Source organism: Elgaria multicarinata, chromosome 15 (genome assembly GCF_023053635.1).
Source record: "Elgaria multicarinata webbii isolate HBS135686 ecotype San Diego chromosome 15, rElgMul1.1.pri, whole genome shotgun sequence".
NCBI classification, from domain to species: Eukaryota; Metazoa; Chordata; class Lepidosauria; order Squamata; family Anguidae; genus Elgaria; species Elgaria multicarinata.
Window position 1 is genome coordinate 26,435,479 of NC_086185.1, and position 15,363 is coordinate 26,450,841.

Sequence of the window (15,363 nt, forward strand, 5' to 3'; positions counted from 1 at the left end):
ACAGAAATTTGACAGACATAATATTAAGGCAGAAAATACAGTGGGGGGTCTTCCCTCTCTCTCACACATACACACGCACAACACACACATAGTGTTACAATTTGGATAAGAGGCATAGCAAATGCCGGCTCAGCTGAAGAAATCACAACCTACGCTAAGGATGTTGATGTGTGAGTCTGTTTATTTCCTTCATGATCTTGCATTATTGTTATCTTTGTTCTTTCATTGTTGTCCTTGTCGCATATATATTGTATTTCAAAAGAAAATAAGCCTTTGCATCTATCCTGCAGGGTTTTGTATTAAAAAAAAATGTGAATTGCATCGGCTGGCAGGACAGAGCTGAGAATTAGCAGGATCAAAGCTGCCAAAGGAAAGGGAGTTCAATCCTTCCTTCTGCGCAGCGGCTGCAGCTCTGAGCAAAATCCCTTTTCTGGATACGATATTTCCTGAGAAGGAAATCCTGCATTAGCGCCCGGGGAGGTAATTCCTCCCATTGCAAATGCTAGGTTCAAAGGAGGATTTTTCTTTAGGGCCCCGGCAGGGGAGGAATGGGTTAAATTCCCGCTCTTTGGCTGTTGTGATCCCATCAATTATCAGCCCCCACCCCAATTAGCCAGCTGACGCAAGTCAATCCTCTTTAACCTCATGCCTAGCTCACCCTTTGAAACAATGTCTTCTCCCCATTTCGCTCTCGCAGAACCAGCAGGCCAAAATCGCTCAGCTCTACTTGCCTCTGGCTGGACTCGTCTTGGAGAACATCCAGCGTCTGGCCAGCCGGGACACTCTGTACCCTTGTACCGCCATGTCAACCTCCGTGAGTAATCTTGGAGCGGTCGTTTGGCTCTTCCCCAGAAATTCATGAGATTCTGTTCTTAGCTGTGTTAACCAACAGTGCGTGCTGGAACGGAAGCTTTCCAAGCCATGCCCTGGGAAACCGTGAGATTCCTTGGACGCTTACCGGGTGTGCCTGAGGAGACAGTATCAACAGACGCGCCTTCCTGCACGACCCCTTGCAATCAATCTTCTCCTGAATTGCCCCTGCGTTGGGAGTTTTGTAGGATCAAAGCCCTAGAAAAGCCAACTCCAGTCTGGTACCCTCCAGGAGGTGTTGGACTGCAATTCCCACAATCCCCCAGCTATACTGGGGGTTTCTGGGAGTTGTAGTCCAACACCCCTGGAGGGCACCGGATTGGAGAAGGCTGCCCTAAAACAAGGGACAGGCAAAAGGTTGTGGTGCAACGGACAACATCTGCCTAATTCATGCTGGGATTCTTGCAAAGAATGCTGGAATGGGTGAACTTTGATTGAGGAAGGCAGGCAGCTGTCTTGCACTACTAAATCAGACTATTTTGGCCATCTGGCCCAGTACTGTTTGCTCTGACTGGCAGGCCCTCCCCAGGGCCCTTCAGCTACTAGGATGATCACCTGCAGCCTGATCCTTCTGGCTAGATTGCACCTGGGACCTCGTACGTGCAAAGCATGGACTCTAACCTCTGAGCTGCAGTCCCTCCCCTAACCTACGGACCAAGATGGCACTTCTTACTTAATTAGTAAAGATGGGACCCTCCGTTTCTTCATCTGAAGTGAGGATGAATGTCTCGCAAAGTGCATTCACACCAGCAGCTGCCTGTCTATCAGGGATCAAGAATCTAACGGCTGAAGTCCCGATGCAGTTCACCTGGGATTTGGCCCCTCCCACCACTGGAACGCAGCCCCCAAGAACTCCCCCAAAATGGAATTCAACCCTTGGGCTCCAAGAGGTTATGCGCTCCTGATTTAAGGGTTCCTCTCTGAAAAGTGGCCTTGAAATAATGTTTAAATAGATCCATCTATCTACCCATCTATCCATCCATCTATCTTCTGTCCCTCTCTTCCAATATTCTGTGTTACCAAGGACTTCTTCACCCAGCACATAGGTAAACTACTGAATGTGCTACCTCGTGACATAGCGATGGCCACCAATTTGGATGGCTTTAAAAGGGGGTGAGATAAAACTCTTGGAGAAGGTTATCAGTAGCTACTAGTCCTGATGGCTATAGACTACCTCTATACACCAGCTGGGGAACATGGGCGGGGAGGGTTCTGTTGCACTCCTGTCCTGGTTTTGGGTCCCTGGTCGACAGCGGGCTGGCCACTGTGTGAACGGAACGCTGGACAAAATGGACCCTTGGTCTGATCCAGCAGGGCTCTTCTGATGTTCAAGGAACAGCACCCAAGATGGGGTTATTATTCCGGTGAAAACAAGTCTTATTTTTAAAAGTTGGGTTTGTCGGGAGCAAAGAGAAAGTTTACGTTGGGCTGAGCCCAGTCTCAAGCCCACAGTGATCTACAGGCATTCATTATTTATTTATTTATTTATTTATTACATTTTTATACCGCCCAATAGCCGAAGCTCTCTGGGCGGTTCACAAAAATTAAAACCACAGTAAAACACCCAACAGGTTAAAACACAATTACGAAATACAGTATAAAAAGCGCAACCAGGATAAAACCACACAGCAAAGTTGATATAAGATTAAAATACAGAGTTAAAACAGTAAAATTTAAATTTAAGTTAAAATTAAGTGTTAAAATACTGAGTGAATAAAAAGGTCTTCAGCTGGCGACGAAAGCAGTACAGTGTAGGCGCCAGGCGTTATCTCCACCCCGCACCCCCCAACTCCAAGACCCTTAAAATGCACAAAGTCTTCCTCCTGTACACACACCCCAACATCAATTGATAAAATGGCAGGGAATTTTTTTGCTAGTTTACAAGAAAAGAGAATCTCTTAAATGTTGGATTAAATGTTACTCTTGGGTTAAACATTACTGTAATCAGCAGAAGAGTTTAGCAACGTTTCCCTTTATTGTTTTCATCGCCAGTCATGGGAAAAGTATGCAAGCAGATTGTCCCGGGGTGGGGAGAACATAAGCAGAGCCCCACTGGGTCAGCATGTGGGCCTCTGTAGCTCAGAACCCTTCGGTCACCTTCTGGGAAGGTCACAAATGGGGCACAAAGGCCTGAGTCGCTTTCTGCATTCTTGCTGCTGCTTCTCTTCCAGTAGCATTGGCCTGTAAAAGTGGAGTTTACATTCAGTTGTCACAGCTAATAACCAAAGAAAGCCAGGAGATTACAGGAGCTAAAGAGTCAAGTTTTCTTTTGTTGATCTTTCCATTTCCTACTTGAATATAAACCAAGTCTCCTCCTCCTCCTCCTCGTCTAAAAACTTCTCTTTCCCGTTCCCCTTGCAGACATCCAGAGATGACTTTATGTGCAATTTTACATCGCCTTCCAACCGGACAAGCCTCATTGTCGAAAAAGATGCACGTAAGCAGGCCGGTCTTGGTTCAGGAACTTTCTCTTCCGGTTGTTCCGGGGATATAGGTTTCATTTTTGCTCACCAGCAGAGGTTTCTTGGTTTGGGTGTTTCAGTGGAGAGTGTTGGAAGTTAACTCTACTCAAGAATAAGCAAGAGTTCTGTTAGAAGCTTCTCTCAGTAGAAACGCAGCAAAGACTCAAATAAGCTCAAACACTTTGTTAAGATAAAACAGAGCTTCTTTTACTGGCATAGAAGTTGGTTGAATAAATTAGTTACAGCACACACATACTCACAACGGTCACATCTGATAACAGCAGTAATGATAACAACACAGAGCCATATAGATAGGACAAAAACTGTACAGTCATCCCAGCCACTAATTGAATAATCATCCCATGCCACCAATAATTCAATAATTGCATTGTCCAGCTGGCGGCCTTGACATTTAGAAATATTTCTTCATGTTTCTTCATGTCTTCTGCCAATGGGCATCCTAAAGCTAAGGAATAAAGTAAAACTGATCCATTCCAGGATCCAACAGAGAGATGGTCGGATTTGGACCTCTGAGCCCATCTCTGGCATGCAACCACCAGTTGGCCGTGAAATGGTTTCTAAGCATGCAACGCTATGCCTGTTTAGACAGAAAAAGGTCCTACCACTCTAGCATTCTCTCTCTTAAACACGCATGGGACTGCACCTTTAATCTCTCTGCCTCACTCGCCCGATCTGAGAAATGGGAATAACAATGACACATGGCCAAGCAAAGCACTCTGCTTTCTTGCAAGGGAAGATACATAGCAACATTACATATGTAGGTCTCTAGCTGGTGGGAGATGACGCACTCAAATATCCCTATAGGAGCCAGCAACGGCCATCCTTTCTGTGCCGCTGCAAATGTGCTCAGATGTGCAAATGTGCTCAGCTGCGGCCACCGGCAGCCGAAAGCAACATCAAACAGAGGCAGCGGGCGGCTGCAGGAAGACTCTGAAGCTGGAAAGCTTCTTGGCCCCAACAGGCCACTGCAAAGGAGGCCGAGAAAGCAGCCAGAACAGAGCAGGGAGAGCAAGTTGGGAGAAGATCACAGGAAAGGATGAGAGACGGGATAGAAAAGGGCCAAAGCAAGGCAGCGAGTAAGGAAGGAGGAAAGAGAGACGGGAGCACGAAGAAAGAAGTTGGGAGGGACTTGGAGGAGTATGGCTCGGGTAGACACAGAGGTATAGTGGTAAAATTTGAGGTGCATGCGCTCATCATGACATTCCCTCAAAGAGAGCCCAAAACTGCAGGCAGCTGTGTCGAAATGAGGCAACAGACCAGTTCTGGGAGTTTTCATCTGCTAGGAGCAGATCTTTGGTAAAGCGAATGGGTCAAGACCAAGCCACCCCATAATACTTTACATGACATCAGTTCCTTTCCCCACAGTGAGGATTTTAGCTAAGCTCAGAGGGAGCAGGGAAGTCCGAAGGGTGTGGCAGATGACCTCAGCATCCCTGCTAATAAAAAAAGAGCCGGGCCTTTTCCCCCTTGAGCCCTGAGCCCTCTACACCACTGGCACAAGAGCCCATTGATACTCTTGGTTGCTGCTGCCGACCTGGTTTGAATTTGCCTGTGCAAAGATCGCACACCCAAAGAGCCGGCAAGTCCAGCGTCAGCTGTGTAATGCAGGTTTTTCCAACATGAAAAGCATCCCATTTCGTCAGCGTTCCGGTTAGGGTTCCCCTGCTGTTGATGGCAAGCAACTTCTTCTTCTTCCTTTTTAGTTTATGGCGCTGCTCTCCAGAACGGACTTTCCATGAAGAGGGAGGACTCCAAAGGATCCCTCAGCTCCGAACTAGTGGCTGGCTCCCCTGACCAGTGTAGCACCGGTGAAAATGTAATTTCTTTCAAAATGCCAGAGAATTCAGATGACAGATACTGCTTGCCTTGTGTGGCTCTCTAGACTTGTAGAAGCTTCGCTTAGCAGAATCGTGTCCAGGGGTCTGTCTACATGCAGGGAAAGCCCCGTGGTGCTTGCAGATTGGCGCCCCGTCGGTTAGACGACGCAGACGCAGGTTTGCAGCCACCACGGGGCTTCTCCGTGATGCTGCATTTTGAAGAAGTCAAGGATTTTACCCTGACTTTTTCAAAGGGAGCGACGTCAACACAATACTTTTGTGTGTAATGGCCCTCCACGGCCAACCCGGGGCCGGAGCCTCGTGGAAGATGACCAGCGATTGGTCACCTTCCACCAGGAAGAGGGCGGGGGCAGCTCTGGGACCCGGATGGCTGCTCCGAAACCCCGAGCTCCCTGCCTCAGGAGACGGAAAGCCCAGGGTTGAAGAGGGGGGCAGCACCAACCTGGCGCCGTGAAGACAGCCCCCTGTTCATTTTGTTGCCCTAGGTGAAAGGTTCAACACCTTTTCAAAAGCCACCATCACCCACCCTGAATCCACCCCCAGAAGCTGCTCTGGAGTGAACTTGATATTGTGCGTCAGGCGGTGACTCTTAGGACGTTTTCCTTTATATACTGCAGTTGCTGTGGCTGCAGGTTTAAGAAGAAAAATGGCATGAGGGCGGTGGGAACTTCTGAGTCCTTTCCATTCAGGACTAAGGATCAGGACTGAAAATCGTCCCCACCACGACCACAAGAAACCCCCAATCCTCACCAAGCTGCTTGGGGTAGTTGTGACTAAAGCGTAGTGGCTAAAGTGTTGGACTGGGAGTCGGGAGATCCGAGTTCTAGTCCCCACTCAGCCATGGAAACCCACTGGGTGACTTTGGGCCAGTCACAGACTCTCAGCCAAACCCACTTCACAGGGTTGTTGTTTTGAGGATAATATGGAGAGGAGGAGGATTATGTACAGTGCCTTGGGTTCCTTGGAGGAAAAAAGGTGGGATATAAATGCAATAATAATAAATAAATAAATAAATAAATAAATAACAACAACAACATCAGTTTCTCAACCAATAAAACAATTGCCCCGTTGCCCCAGCCCTGCCCCCTGGACTCAGCCCCAGTCCACAAGGTGCCCATTTCAAGCCTATGACAAAGCTGTTGCTTCCTAATAATCCTTACGCTCCTTTTCCTTCCTTGCCCCACCCCCACCCTGCTTTGGGAATCCGCTGGTTGGAACAGATGCGGCGGAGTTCCACACGCAGCAGCGTCTCCCAGTTTGGGCGGCTGGACCAGTACGAGATCCGGAGCCTCCTACTCTGCTACCTTTACGTGATTAAAATGATTTCCGAAGGTCAGTAGCTTTGCGGGGCCCAAAAAGTATCTTTTGCAACCTTCCCATGTTGCTGCAGTGTAACACAACCTTCTGCAGGTGCCTGTCAGATCAGAATTGAAGCTGAGGACTTCATTTCCATATCTGCTTTGTTTTGAGCGGTGGTTAGGAATGTTCCTTGGATCTGGGCTCTCCAGGTCACCAGGGCTGACTGGGGTGACAAGCTGCAGTACCCTTCCCAGCCATGGTCCTGGGGGTGCTGTAGAGCAGCAAGGATCGGGTCAACCTTTGCTCCACCCACGACCTGGGACCCGTTGCCAGAGTTTGAGCCTGCTGGTGTTACAAAGCTTAAGGTCTTCAACAGTCTTTGCTCTTTCCCAATATATGGGATCAAGATGCGAGTTGAAAGGAAGGGAATGTCAGAGAAGACCCTCGTGTGTGCAGGGATCCTTATTCTAGCACACACAGTCGCTTTCACTTGTATGCATTTGAAGCCTTTCTGTGACCTTGTGCGTAGAAACTTGGGCAATCCACCAGGCCCGCATCATCACACCACCCCATCCTTCATGAGGATCTCTTTGTTTGAGAATTATTGGAGTTGCAGTCCCAACACATCTGCAGAGTGCAAAGTTCAGGAAGGCTGGGGGAGGCTACCGACCTCTTGAGCGGTTTCCTTTCGATTTCAGATACCTTGTTAGCCTACTGGAACAAAATATCCCCCCAGGAGCTGATGAACGTCCTTGTTCTTCTAGAGTAAGTATTTTATTCCTTGTGTGTGTCTGCATTAAGTAATAGGAGCAGGGAGAAAAAGAAAAGTGATATTCGCAATTTCACACCACATTACCCATTCACGGGATGCTCACGGGATACACACAAGCCAGTCTGGGAATCAAATCATAGAATCATAGAATAGTAGAGTTGGAAGGGGCCTACAAGGCCATCAAGCTCAACCCCCTGCTCAATGCAGGAAGCCACCCTAAAGCATCCCTGACAGATGGTTGTCCAGCTGCCTCTTGAATGCCTCTAGTGTGGGAGAGACCACCACCTCCCTAGGTCACTGGTTCCATTGTCGTGCCGCTCTAACAGTCAGGAAGTTTTTCCTGATGTCCAGCCAAAATCTGGCTTCCTGTCACTTGAGCCCATTATTCCGTGTCCTGCACTCTGGGAGGATCGAGGAGAGAACCAAGCTAAGCAATACACAGGAGATGCTGGAATCGTGTCCAGCTAGTTGCTTGCTTGTTTGTCTTAAAAAACTAAAACTCAGCTGCAAGAGGCTGCAAGTTTTAGTAGAAGAACAAAATGGGGTAAAGGAGCTGATGAAGCCCTTTATTTTCCTGCTATTATTCTACTCCGCCCGGTCCTGCCAGCTCATCTCCTATCTAGGGGAGGGGGGGGGGAGGTGCAGGACCTACAAATATTTCCCCCTGGAGGGAGAAAAGCAACTTAGGAACCGCCGTTTTGAACTGAAAAAGTGGGCGGTGAAAGGGTTAAGTGGCTTTCCCCCTCCCACCAAAAAATGCAACTTCCTGCAGCTACTTTTTTAATGAAACCCCCACCCACCCAAAGGGCTCGGTCTCCTGCATAGTTAGGCCGTTAGAAATGGGGTGTGTTGTGGGAACAGAAGGTGGATGAAAAACTAGGGCCATAGCTAGACCTAAGGTTTATCCCTGGATCGTCCAGGGGTCAAACCTGTTCATCTAGGTGACACACAGGGAATCCAGTGCTCAGGCAGGGGCGAACCCTGGATGATCCCAGGATAAACCTTAGGTCTAGCTGTGGCCCAAGTATCCTGTTCAATCAGGATAAAAGAGGTGTGTTCCCTGCCAATAAATACATTTCTGTTTAATATTATAATATAGCTTATACATCAATTGGTCTTCTGTTTATTGTGAGCAGGGTGTGTTGCCCTTCACCCCGGGATTTCTAAATTAAAACGTTGCAGTGCCTTTGGCCCAGAAGCGACGAAGGTGTGTTCACCGGACGGTGTGCGAAGAGAATAACAGGAAGTGAGGCTGCCACTTCAAAGGAGGCCGCAAGCAAATGTTTTGGGCCGCAAACGAGCACAATTGTTGTGCAGAGCCCGGGGGCCTTGAGGGGCTTCTACGGAATTGTAGAAGCACAGTTAGAAGAGATCACGTGAGCCATCAAAGCCAACCCCTGGGAAAGTGGCCCCGACGAGCCATTATAATAATAGTATTATGGGAAGAGTGTCTCCAGCCAATCACTCTGCTTCTCTTAGAGATCCTTTGCCTCAAGGTGGTGGTAGTAGAGAAGGGGCTGAGGGGAGTAATCCAATGTGCGTTTAGACGGGGCGGAGGGGGGGAGTCCTAGAACTCCCAGCTGGCTGGAGAATGCTGGGAGTTCCAGGGTTTTTTTCTGTCTAAACGTGTGTCAGATGGTGCTTTAATTCACCCGTTCGCAATCGGGTCTCTTCCAGGTGGGTTGGATTACAGCTCCCATGAACCCCAACTCCGTACTTGACTCAGCAATGCTACAAACGAGAAGGATCTTGGAATTGTTGTAGGTCCCAAGCTGAATAGGAGCCAACACTGTGATGTGGCTGCAAAAAAAGCAAATTCTCTTTTGGGCTGCATTAATAGAAGTATAGCTTCCAAATCGCGCGAGGTACTGGTTCCCCTCTATTCGGCCTTGGTTAGGTGTCATCTTGTGTATTGCGTCCAGTTCTGGGCACCACACTTCAAGAAGGATTCAGACAAGCTGGAGCGTGTTCAGAGAAGGGCAACCAGGATGATCAGGGGTCTGGAAAGAAAGCCCTATGAAGAGAGACTGAAAGAACTGGGCATGTTTAGCCTGGAGAAGAGAAGGCTGAGGGGAGACATGATAGCACTCTTCAAATACTTGAAAAGTTGTCACACAGAGGAGGGCCAGGATCTCTTCTTGATCATCCCAGAGGGCAGGACACGGAATAATGGGCTCAAGTTACAGGAAGCCAGATTCTGGCTAGACATCAGGAAAAACTTCCTGTTAGAGCAGTATGACAGTGGAACCAGTTACCTAGGGAGGTTGTGGGCTCTCCCACACTTGAGGCCTTCAAGAGACAGCTGGACAACCATCTGTCAGGGATGCTTTAGGGTGGATTCCTGCATGGAGCAGGGGGTTGGACTGGATGGCCTTGTAGGCCCCTCCCAACTCTGCTGTTCTATGATTCTTCTAACATTGGCAGGAGGCCTTCAAGAGACAGCTGGACAGCCCTCTGTCAGGGATGCTTTAAAGTGGATTCCTGCGTTGAGTGGGGGGTTGGACTCGATGGCCTTATGGGCCTCTTCCAACTCTATGGTTCTATGAACCCCAGGCATCTTGGCCAATGGGGATTATGATGACTGTATCTCAGCACATCTGTGCTAAATCTTGTATTTGAAATGTGTTGTGTGCCCGCTTTGCTTGTCACGTGAACATTCACCTCTCTCTCTCTCTCTCTCTCGTCCAGAGTATGTTTATTTCACTTCAGATATGTGGGGAAAAGAAACATTGCCAGGTATTATTATTATTATTATTATTATTATTATTATTATTATTATTATTATTCCTCAGATGTATATACTGCTTTCCGTGGAGGTATCAAAACATTTACCATGGAATGTAATACCGTCAAAACAACAATAAAAGATAACAGTTAAAAAACACAGTAATAAAAATGTTAATCAGCAGTAAAACTGCGTGTTCTGCTGTGTGCTACGCCCCATAGCTGGCTGTGTGGCTGCAGGGAGGGAGGGGTTAATGGAATTGGGCTGGTGCTGTTTGTGGTGCAGTAACCTAGGCCCAGGGAAAGCGGTGGCACGCCAGAGGGCACTGTTGCCCTTCTTCTCGCTCGGGCACAGGGAAGGCAGACAGCAGAGCTGTCCTGCCTCCTAGCTGGATGAAGAGGGGAAGAAGACAGCTGGGTTTTGGATCAGGTGGGGCCTCGAAGCAAGAGACACAGGCTGGTTCGAGGATTCAATGCCAGGCAGTTCCTGTCGGGACATTCACACGATGCCCCGTGGCCTTCTTATTTGGTGGGGTCCCCCTCCTTTCAGGCTTCTTTCTAAATATATTCTGTAACCCTTGGGGTTCCCCCCAAGCCTGCCGATTTTTCTCCTTCGTGCCGTTTTGACTACGTGAGTGTCGTGTTTTAGGGGGGAAACCCTGCTTTCGATGGGGGACAAACGACGAGGCCTGCTTAGTAAATCCGCAAAGCTTGTATTAAACAATAAACATCTCTTCCCACCTGAAGAGAGTCTGGCCTCTTGGAAACGTCCCCCTAGGCAAAACTATGCAAACTAAGCGAGCCAATTGTCCGACCAAGGAGAACAGGAAGCCTTTTCCCAAAGCGTGTTACTTCAGAGAGGCTGTTTCTGGCGCAATGCGACCCTGGCCGACTTCCTTACGCCCTCCTTTCGCTCCGTGCGTTTTAGCCTGCGCCGGACCCTCGGATCAGTTAGCCTGTCGGTGGCCTCTCTTTCAGAGGAATGTTGGCTTCTCGCTGCCTCTGTATGATTTGCCCTTGACAAGATAAGCTCTGGAGAGAGATGAGGAGAAAGCGTGAGAGCTCTGTCCCCCACTAGCACAAGCTGGCCTGTGTCCGGGGCCAACTCCTCTACCTCAGCATCTGATTCTGATTGAATACCTGAAAGACCTTCTTCCAAAACAGGGGAAGTAAAGCTAGACACACTAAACCATGCTGCTTCACCGCAAAATAGTTCAGGGAGTGCATTGAGGTTAATGCACTCCCTTAACCATTTTGTGGTTAAGCAGCATGGTTTAGCGTGTTGTCTGAACCAGGCCAGTGAGGATCCACAGTTAGAGAAGGAGCTTGCTGTGAGCAGATAGGGCTGAACGGCACCAGCCAACAGTCCCACTTGGCAGACCGCAGCTTTCTACGTCCGTAAAAGGTACCGTAAATCCAGGTTGCCGCCCTTTCCCTTTCCAGGGTCCACGACGCTTGGTTGTCAAAACACGTTGGCGTCGACAGGAAATCCCAGACGATGCCTGCCCTTCGCAGCAGAGCCGGCACCATCCAAGCCCGCCTTCAGCACCTGAGCAGCCTGGACAGCTCGTTTACGCTTAATCACAGTAAGTACCGACAAGGAGCTGCTCCAGACTGCGACGCTCCCCCTGCTTCCGTTTCTGCTGCCTGGGGCCAGCCCTGCTATTGGGCAGAGCAAGGCACTCTCCTCAGACAGCAGGTGCCGGAATGTTTCATTCCGAGATCTGTGTGCCCCACGGCCTGCCCTGCACCCCCCAGAGCTAGCCTGCTCCCTTCAGGTGTGGTGGAAAACACTGTCCCATCATTGGTGTTGAAAAAACATTTAATCGTAGGTCTGGTTGGTGGGAGGCCTTCCCCCCCCTCCCAATTATGGAACCATGTCCCCGCCTGGCACCAACATTGCTATCTTTTTGGCGCTGGGCCAAGACTTTTCCCTTTTCCCGGGCGCTTAGCAACATGCGATGAGTTTTAATCAATCCTGGATCTTTTTCTTTAGGTTTGACTGATCCCTCAAAGTGGTTTTTAGACGTATGTTATCATTATGCATATTGTTCGTTGTGTGTTTTGACAGTTTTATATTTTGGTATCGTTTCTTAACGTTTTAATCTTTTGTAAACTGCCCAGTGATGGGGCTGTATGGAAATGTAATAAATGATAAATAAGTTTGTTCTCTGCCCGAGATAGCAAAATATCTTGGGCTGGCCCTGCTGGTGCTTCACACATTACAGGAAAAAGGGAGCCGTGTCTGTTTGTGAATGTCTGAAAGGCATTTGCATGTCTGCAAACACGGGGTAGAGGTACCTAAGAGCTTTGGGCCACTCTGACTTCCATTTCACAGGCAGGAGCCCAAATCAAGTGATTAATTCGCGGGTGAACTGACGCACTCCTTTCAAACCTTCCTTCGTCTCACATCAGTCCGCTGGTCTCTGTCCACCACTCTGCCGCTAAGATCATCTTCTTGGCCCGCCGCTCTGACCATGTCACTCCACTTCTGAAATCTCTTCATTGGCTTCCAATTCACTCCAGAATCCAATATAAACTTCTCCTGTTGACCTTCAAAGCTTTTCACGGTCTAGCTCCTGCCTATCTCTCCTCTCTCATCTCACACTATTGCCCCGCTCGTGCTCTCCGCTCCTCTGATGCCATGCTTCTCGCCTGCCCAAGGACCTCCACTTCCCTTACTCGGCTTTGTCCTTTTTCTTCTGCTGCCCCTTACGCCTGGAACGCTCTTCCAGAACACTTGAGAACTACAAACTCAATCACAGCTTTTAAAACTCAGCTAAAAACTTTTCTTTTCCCTATAGCTTTTAAATATTGAGTTTGTTCTGACCCTATACTGTTTAGCTTCACCCTACCCAGTGCCTGTTTACACTTCCCTGTGCCTGTTTGCATTCTCTTTCCCTCCTTATTGTTTACTACAACTTTATTAGATTGTAAGCCTATGCGGCAGGGTCTTGCTATTTACTGTGTAATCTGTACAGCACCATGTACATTGATGGTGCTATATAAATAAATAAATAATAATAATAATAATAATGAACCAGCACCCTTGCCGAAACTCTCCAGAAAGCCTGAATCGTAACCCTGGCATTGAACCTCTTCCCATTGCATTCCCTTATAAATAGCGAGTTGTGATGCTTGCAGGTCAGTTTTCGCACGTCTTTTCAATCCCAGGTGCCGGCACGTCAGAGGCAGACATTGTCCACCAGGCCTTGCTAGAAGGCAACACAACGACCGAAGTGACCCTCACTGTCCTGGACACCATTTCGTTCTTCGCCCAGTGTTTCAAGGTAAGCCTTGGGCTGCAGGCCACAAGCAGGCTTTGCCCAGCGCCCCCATCCTTGCTGCTGGGCTTATCTGAGACGTTGCGTTCCAAGGCATTGTGACCGGCGGCATCTTCGTGGTTTTCTTCTGGCCGCTAAAAAGCCAACAGAGCGGGTTGTTCTGCTTGCTGACTCGTTCCACTTTCCTTCAGCTGCAGCCACAGCGGCACCGGTTTAATTTTAGTGAGCCTTTGCAGTTTCATTTTTAATAGGCAGTTGTGGTGCTACTACTTTTCAGGTTTTTAGTTTATTGTGGCGTCTTGATCTTTTGGGGGAGATATTGATACTCTTTTGTGTATTTTAATCTGGCTTGTAAGTCTCCGCGGAGAGAAAGAGAGAGATTTTAAAAAGGCAGGAAATAAAAGAAAGGCAGAATATAAATATCAATGATAAATATATAAATCATAAGAAACTGCCAGATTGTGGCCGTCTTGCTGAATACATCTAATAGTATACCAATGTGTGTATACTTCCTGACCTAAAGTGTCCCTGATTTAAACTTGACAATGACCTGATTCACACATTAACGACAACCCTGCGTCTGAGTTGAGTATGGGTTGTTGTTGTTGAATTGTGGGTTGCTGTTGACTTGTGGATTGTTGTTACATGTGAAACCTACACTATTGTTTTAAGAATGGATTTTTGATCATGAACAACCCAGGAAGAGAAGCCATGGTTTGTTGTGGGATTGTGAACTCTGCGTTGTTCACGGTTAACAACCCATAGTTAACCCATAGTGTAGGGTGCACATGTAATGACAACCCACGTTTCAACAACAACCCATATTCTGGGTGACATTACATGTGAACCAGGTCAATAAGTTCTCTGAAGAAAGCTTGAAGGAACTGGATGTTTAGCCTAGGCAGGGATGGTGTTGTGGAGTGCGTCTGATGGCATTCTTCAAAGACCAGAAGGGCTGTCAAATGGAAGAGTGTGTCCAAAATCCTCCATCCATGGAAAGCTAGCATGTCAGGGAGAAGTGCACTACTCTAGCCTTCTCCCTGATGGGCTGACTTTCAGTCTGCAGGGAGATTATGGCATGAGGAGATTCAAACATAATATTCTTCCCCATCAGAGAATGCCACCAAAAAAGCCGGAAATAAATGTGACTGTGCCCTGCATATACTTTATTTATTTATTATGTGAAGTATTTTTATGTCCCTCCTCAGCCAAAAAGGCTCCTAGAACAGTGTACACATAATCAATTGAACAAGACAGTCCCTGCCTTCGGGTTTACAGTCTAAACAGACACGACACCAGAGGAGAAAGGAAGAGGGAGGGAAGAGGGAGAAAATGTATTCTTTTACCGGGGCTGACGGAATGGCCCTGCTCTCCCGCTCCTCTCTCTTGGTACGGCCTGCTTACTTTGCCCTTTTCTCTGGTGTAATTGCTTGGTCTTGGCTTTGGCATTCAAGGACTGTCGTTTGCCTGCTGTAGAAAATGGCTTCCCTCCATTCGGAGCAGGTATCATAAGCTGCTTTCTGGAGAGTGTCCGGTGAGCCTCGCTGTCAAAAGTCAACCATGGTCTCTTCTTCTCCAGAACCAGCTTTTGAACAACGACGGGCACAACCCGCTGATGAGAAAGGTTTTCGATATCCACCTCGCCTTCCTCAAAAACGGGCAGTCCGAGGCGGCCCTCAAGCACGTCTTTGCCTCTCTGAGAGCTTTCATCAACAAGGTAGAAGAGTGAGAGAGCCTTAATAAGCAATATCAAGAATAACAATAACAATTAACAATCATTAACGATAACTGGTAATGACTTTCCGCGCATTGTATGATGTTTGTATCTGTCTTGAAAGCTCAGAAGAGCTGAGGTATTGCTCTTCTCCACCAGTCCCTCTCCTGCCCCAGCAAAGCGGCCTCCCAGGCACCCGCTGACACCTGCTTCCCCTTTTGGGTTGTGCAGGGCCATGTGCCTGTGTTTAAAACATTGAAAATAATGTAATGGGGTATATATACACACACACACACACACTGATCAAAACTTGCAAGTCAAGAATTGGATTAATTTATTAAACTGAATTAGGTGTGACCCCTTTATTATTATTATTTTT

General features: G+C 48.0%; 1 protein-coding gene across 2 annotated transcripts in view; it reads left to right on the forward strand.

Annotated features, from left to right (window-relative positions):
- Window positions 1-15,363, forward strand: part of DOCK11 (dedicator of cytokinesis 11) — a 122,269-nt gene that overhangs the window by 79,467 nt on the left and 27,439 nt on the right. For both annotated transcript variants that reach the window (XM_063141849.1, XM_063141850.1), the window contains 9 exons: window positions 698-814; window positions 3,232-3,307; window positions 5,057-5,169; window positions 6,412-6,523; window positions 7,189-7,255; window positions 9,951-9,998; window positions 11,430-11,572; window positions 13,161-13,276; window positions 14,850-14,987. In XM_063141849.1, coding sequence (XP_062997919.1) covers window positions 698-814; window positions 3,232-3,307; window positions 5,057-5,169; window positions 6,412-6,523; window positions 7,189-7,255; window positions 9,951-9,998; window positions 11,430-11,572; window positions 13,161-13,276; window positions 14,850-14,987 — 930 coding nt within the window. The remainder of the gene's footprint in view (window positions 1-697; window positions 815-3,231; window positions 3,308-5,056; window positions 5,170-6,411; window positions 6,524-7,188; window positions 7,256-9,950; window positions 9,999-11,429; window positions 11,573-13,160; window positions 13,277-14,849; window positions 14,988-15,363) is intronic.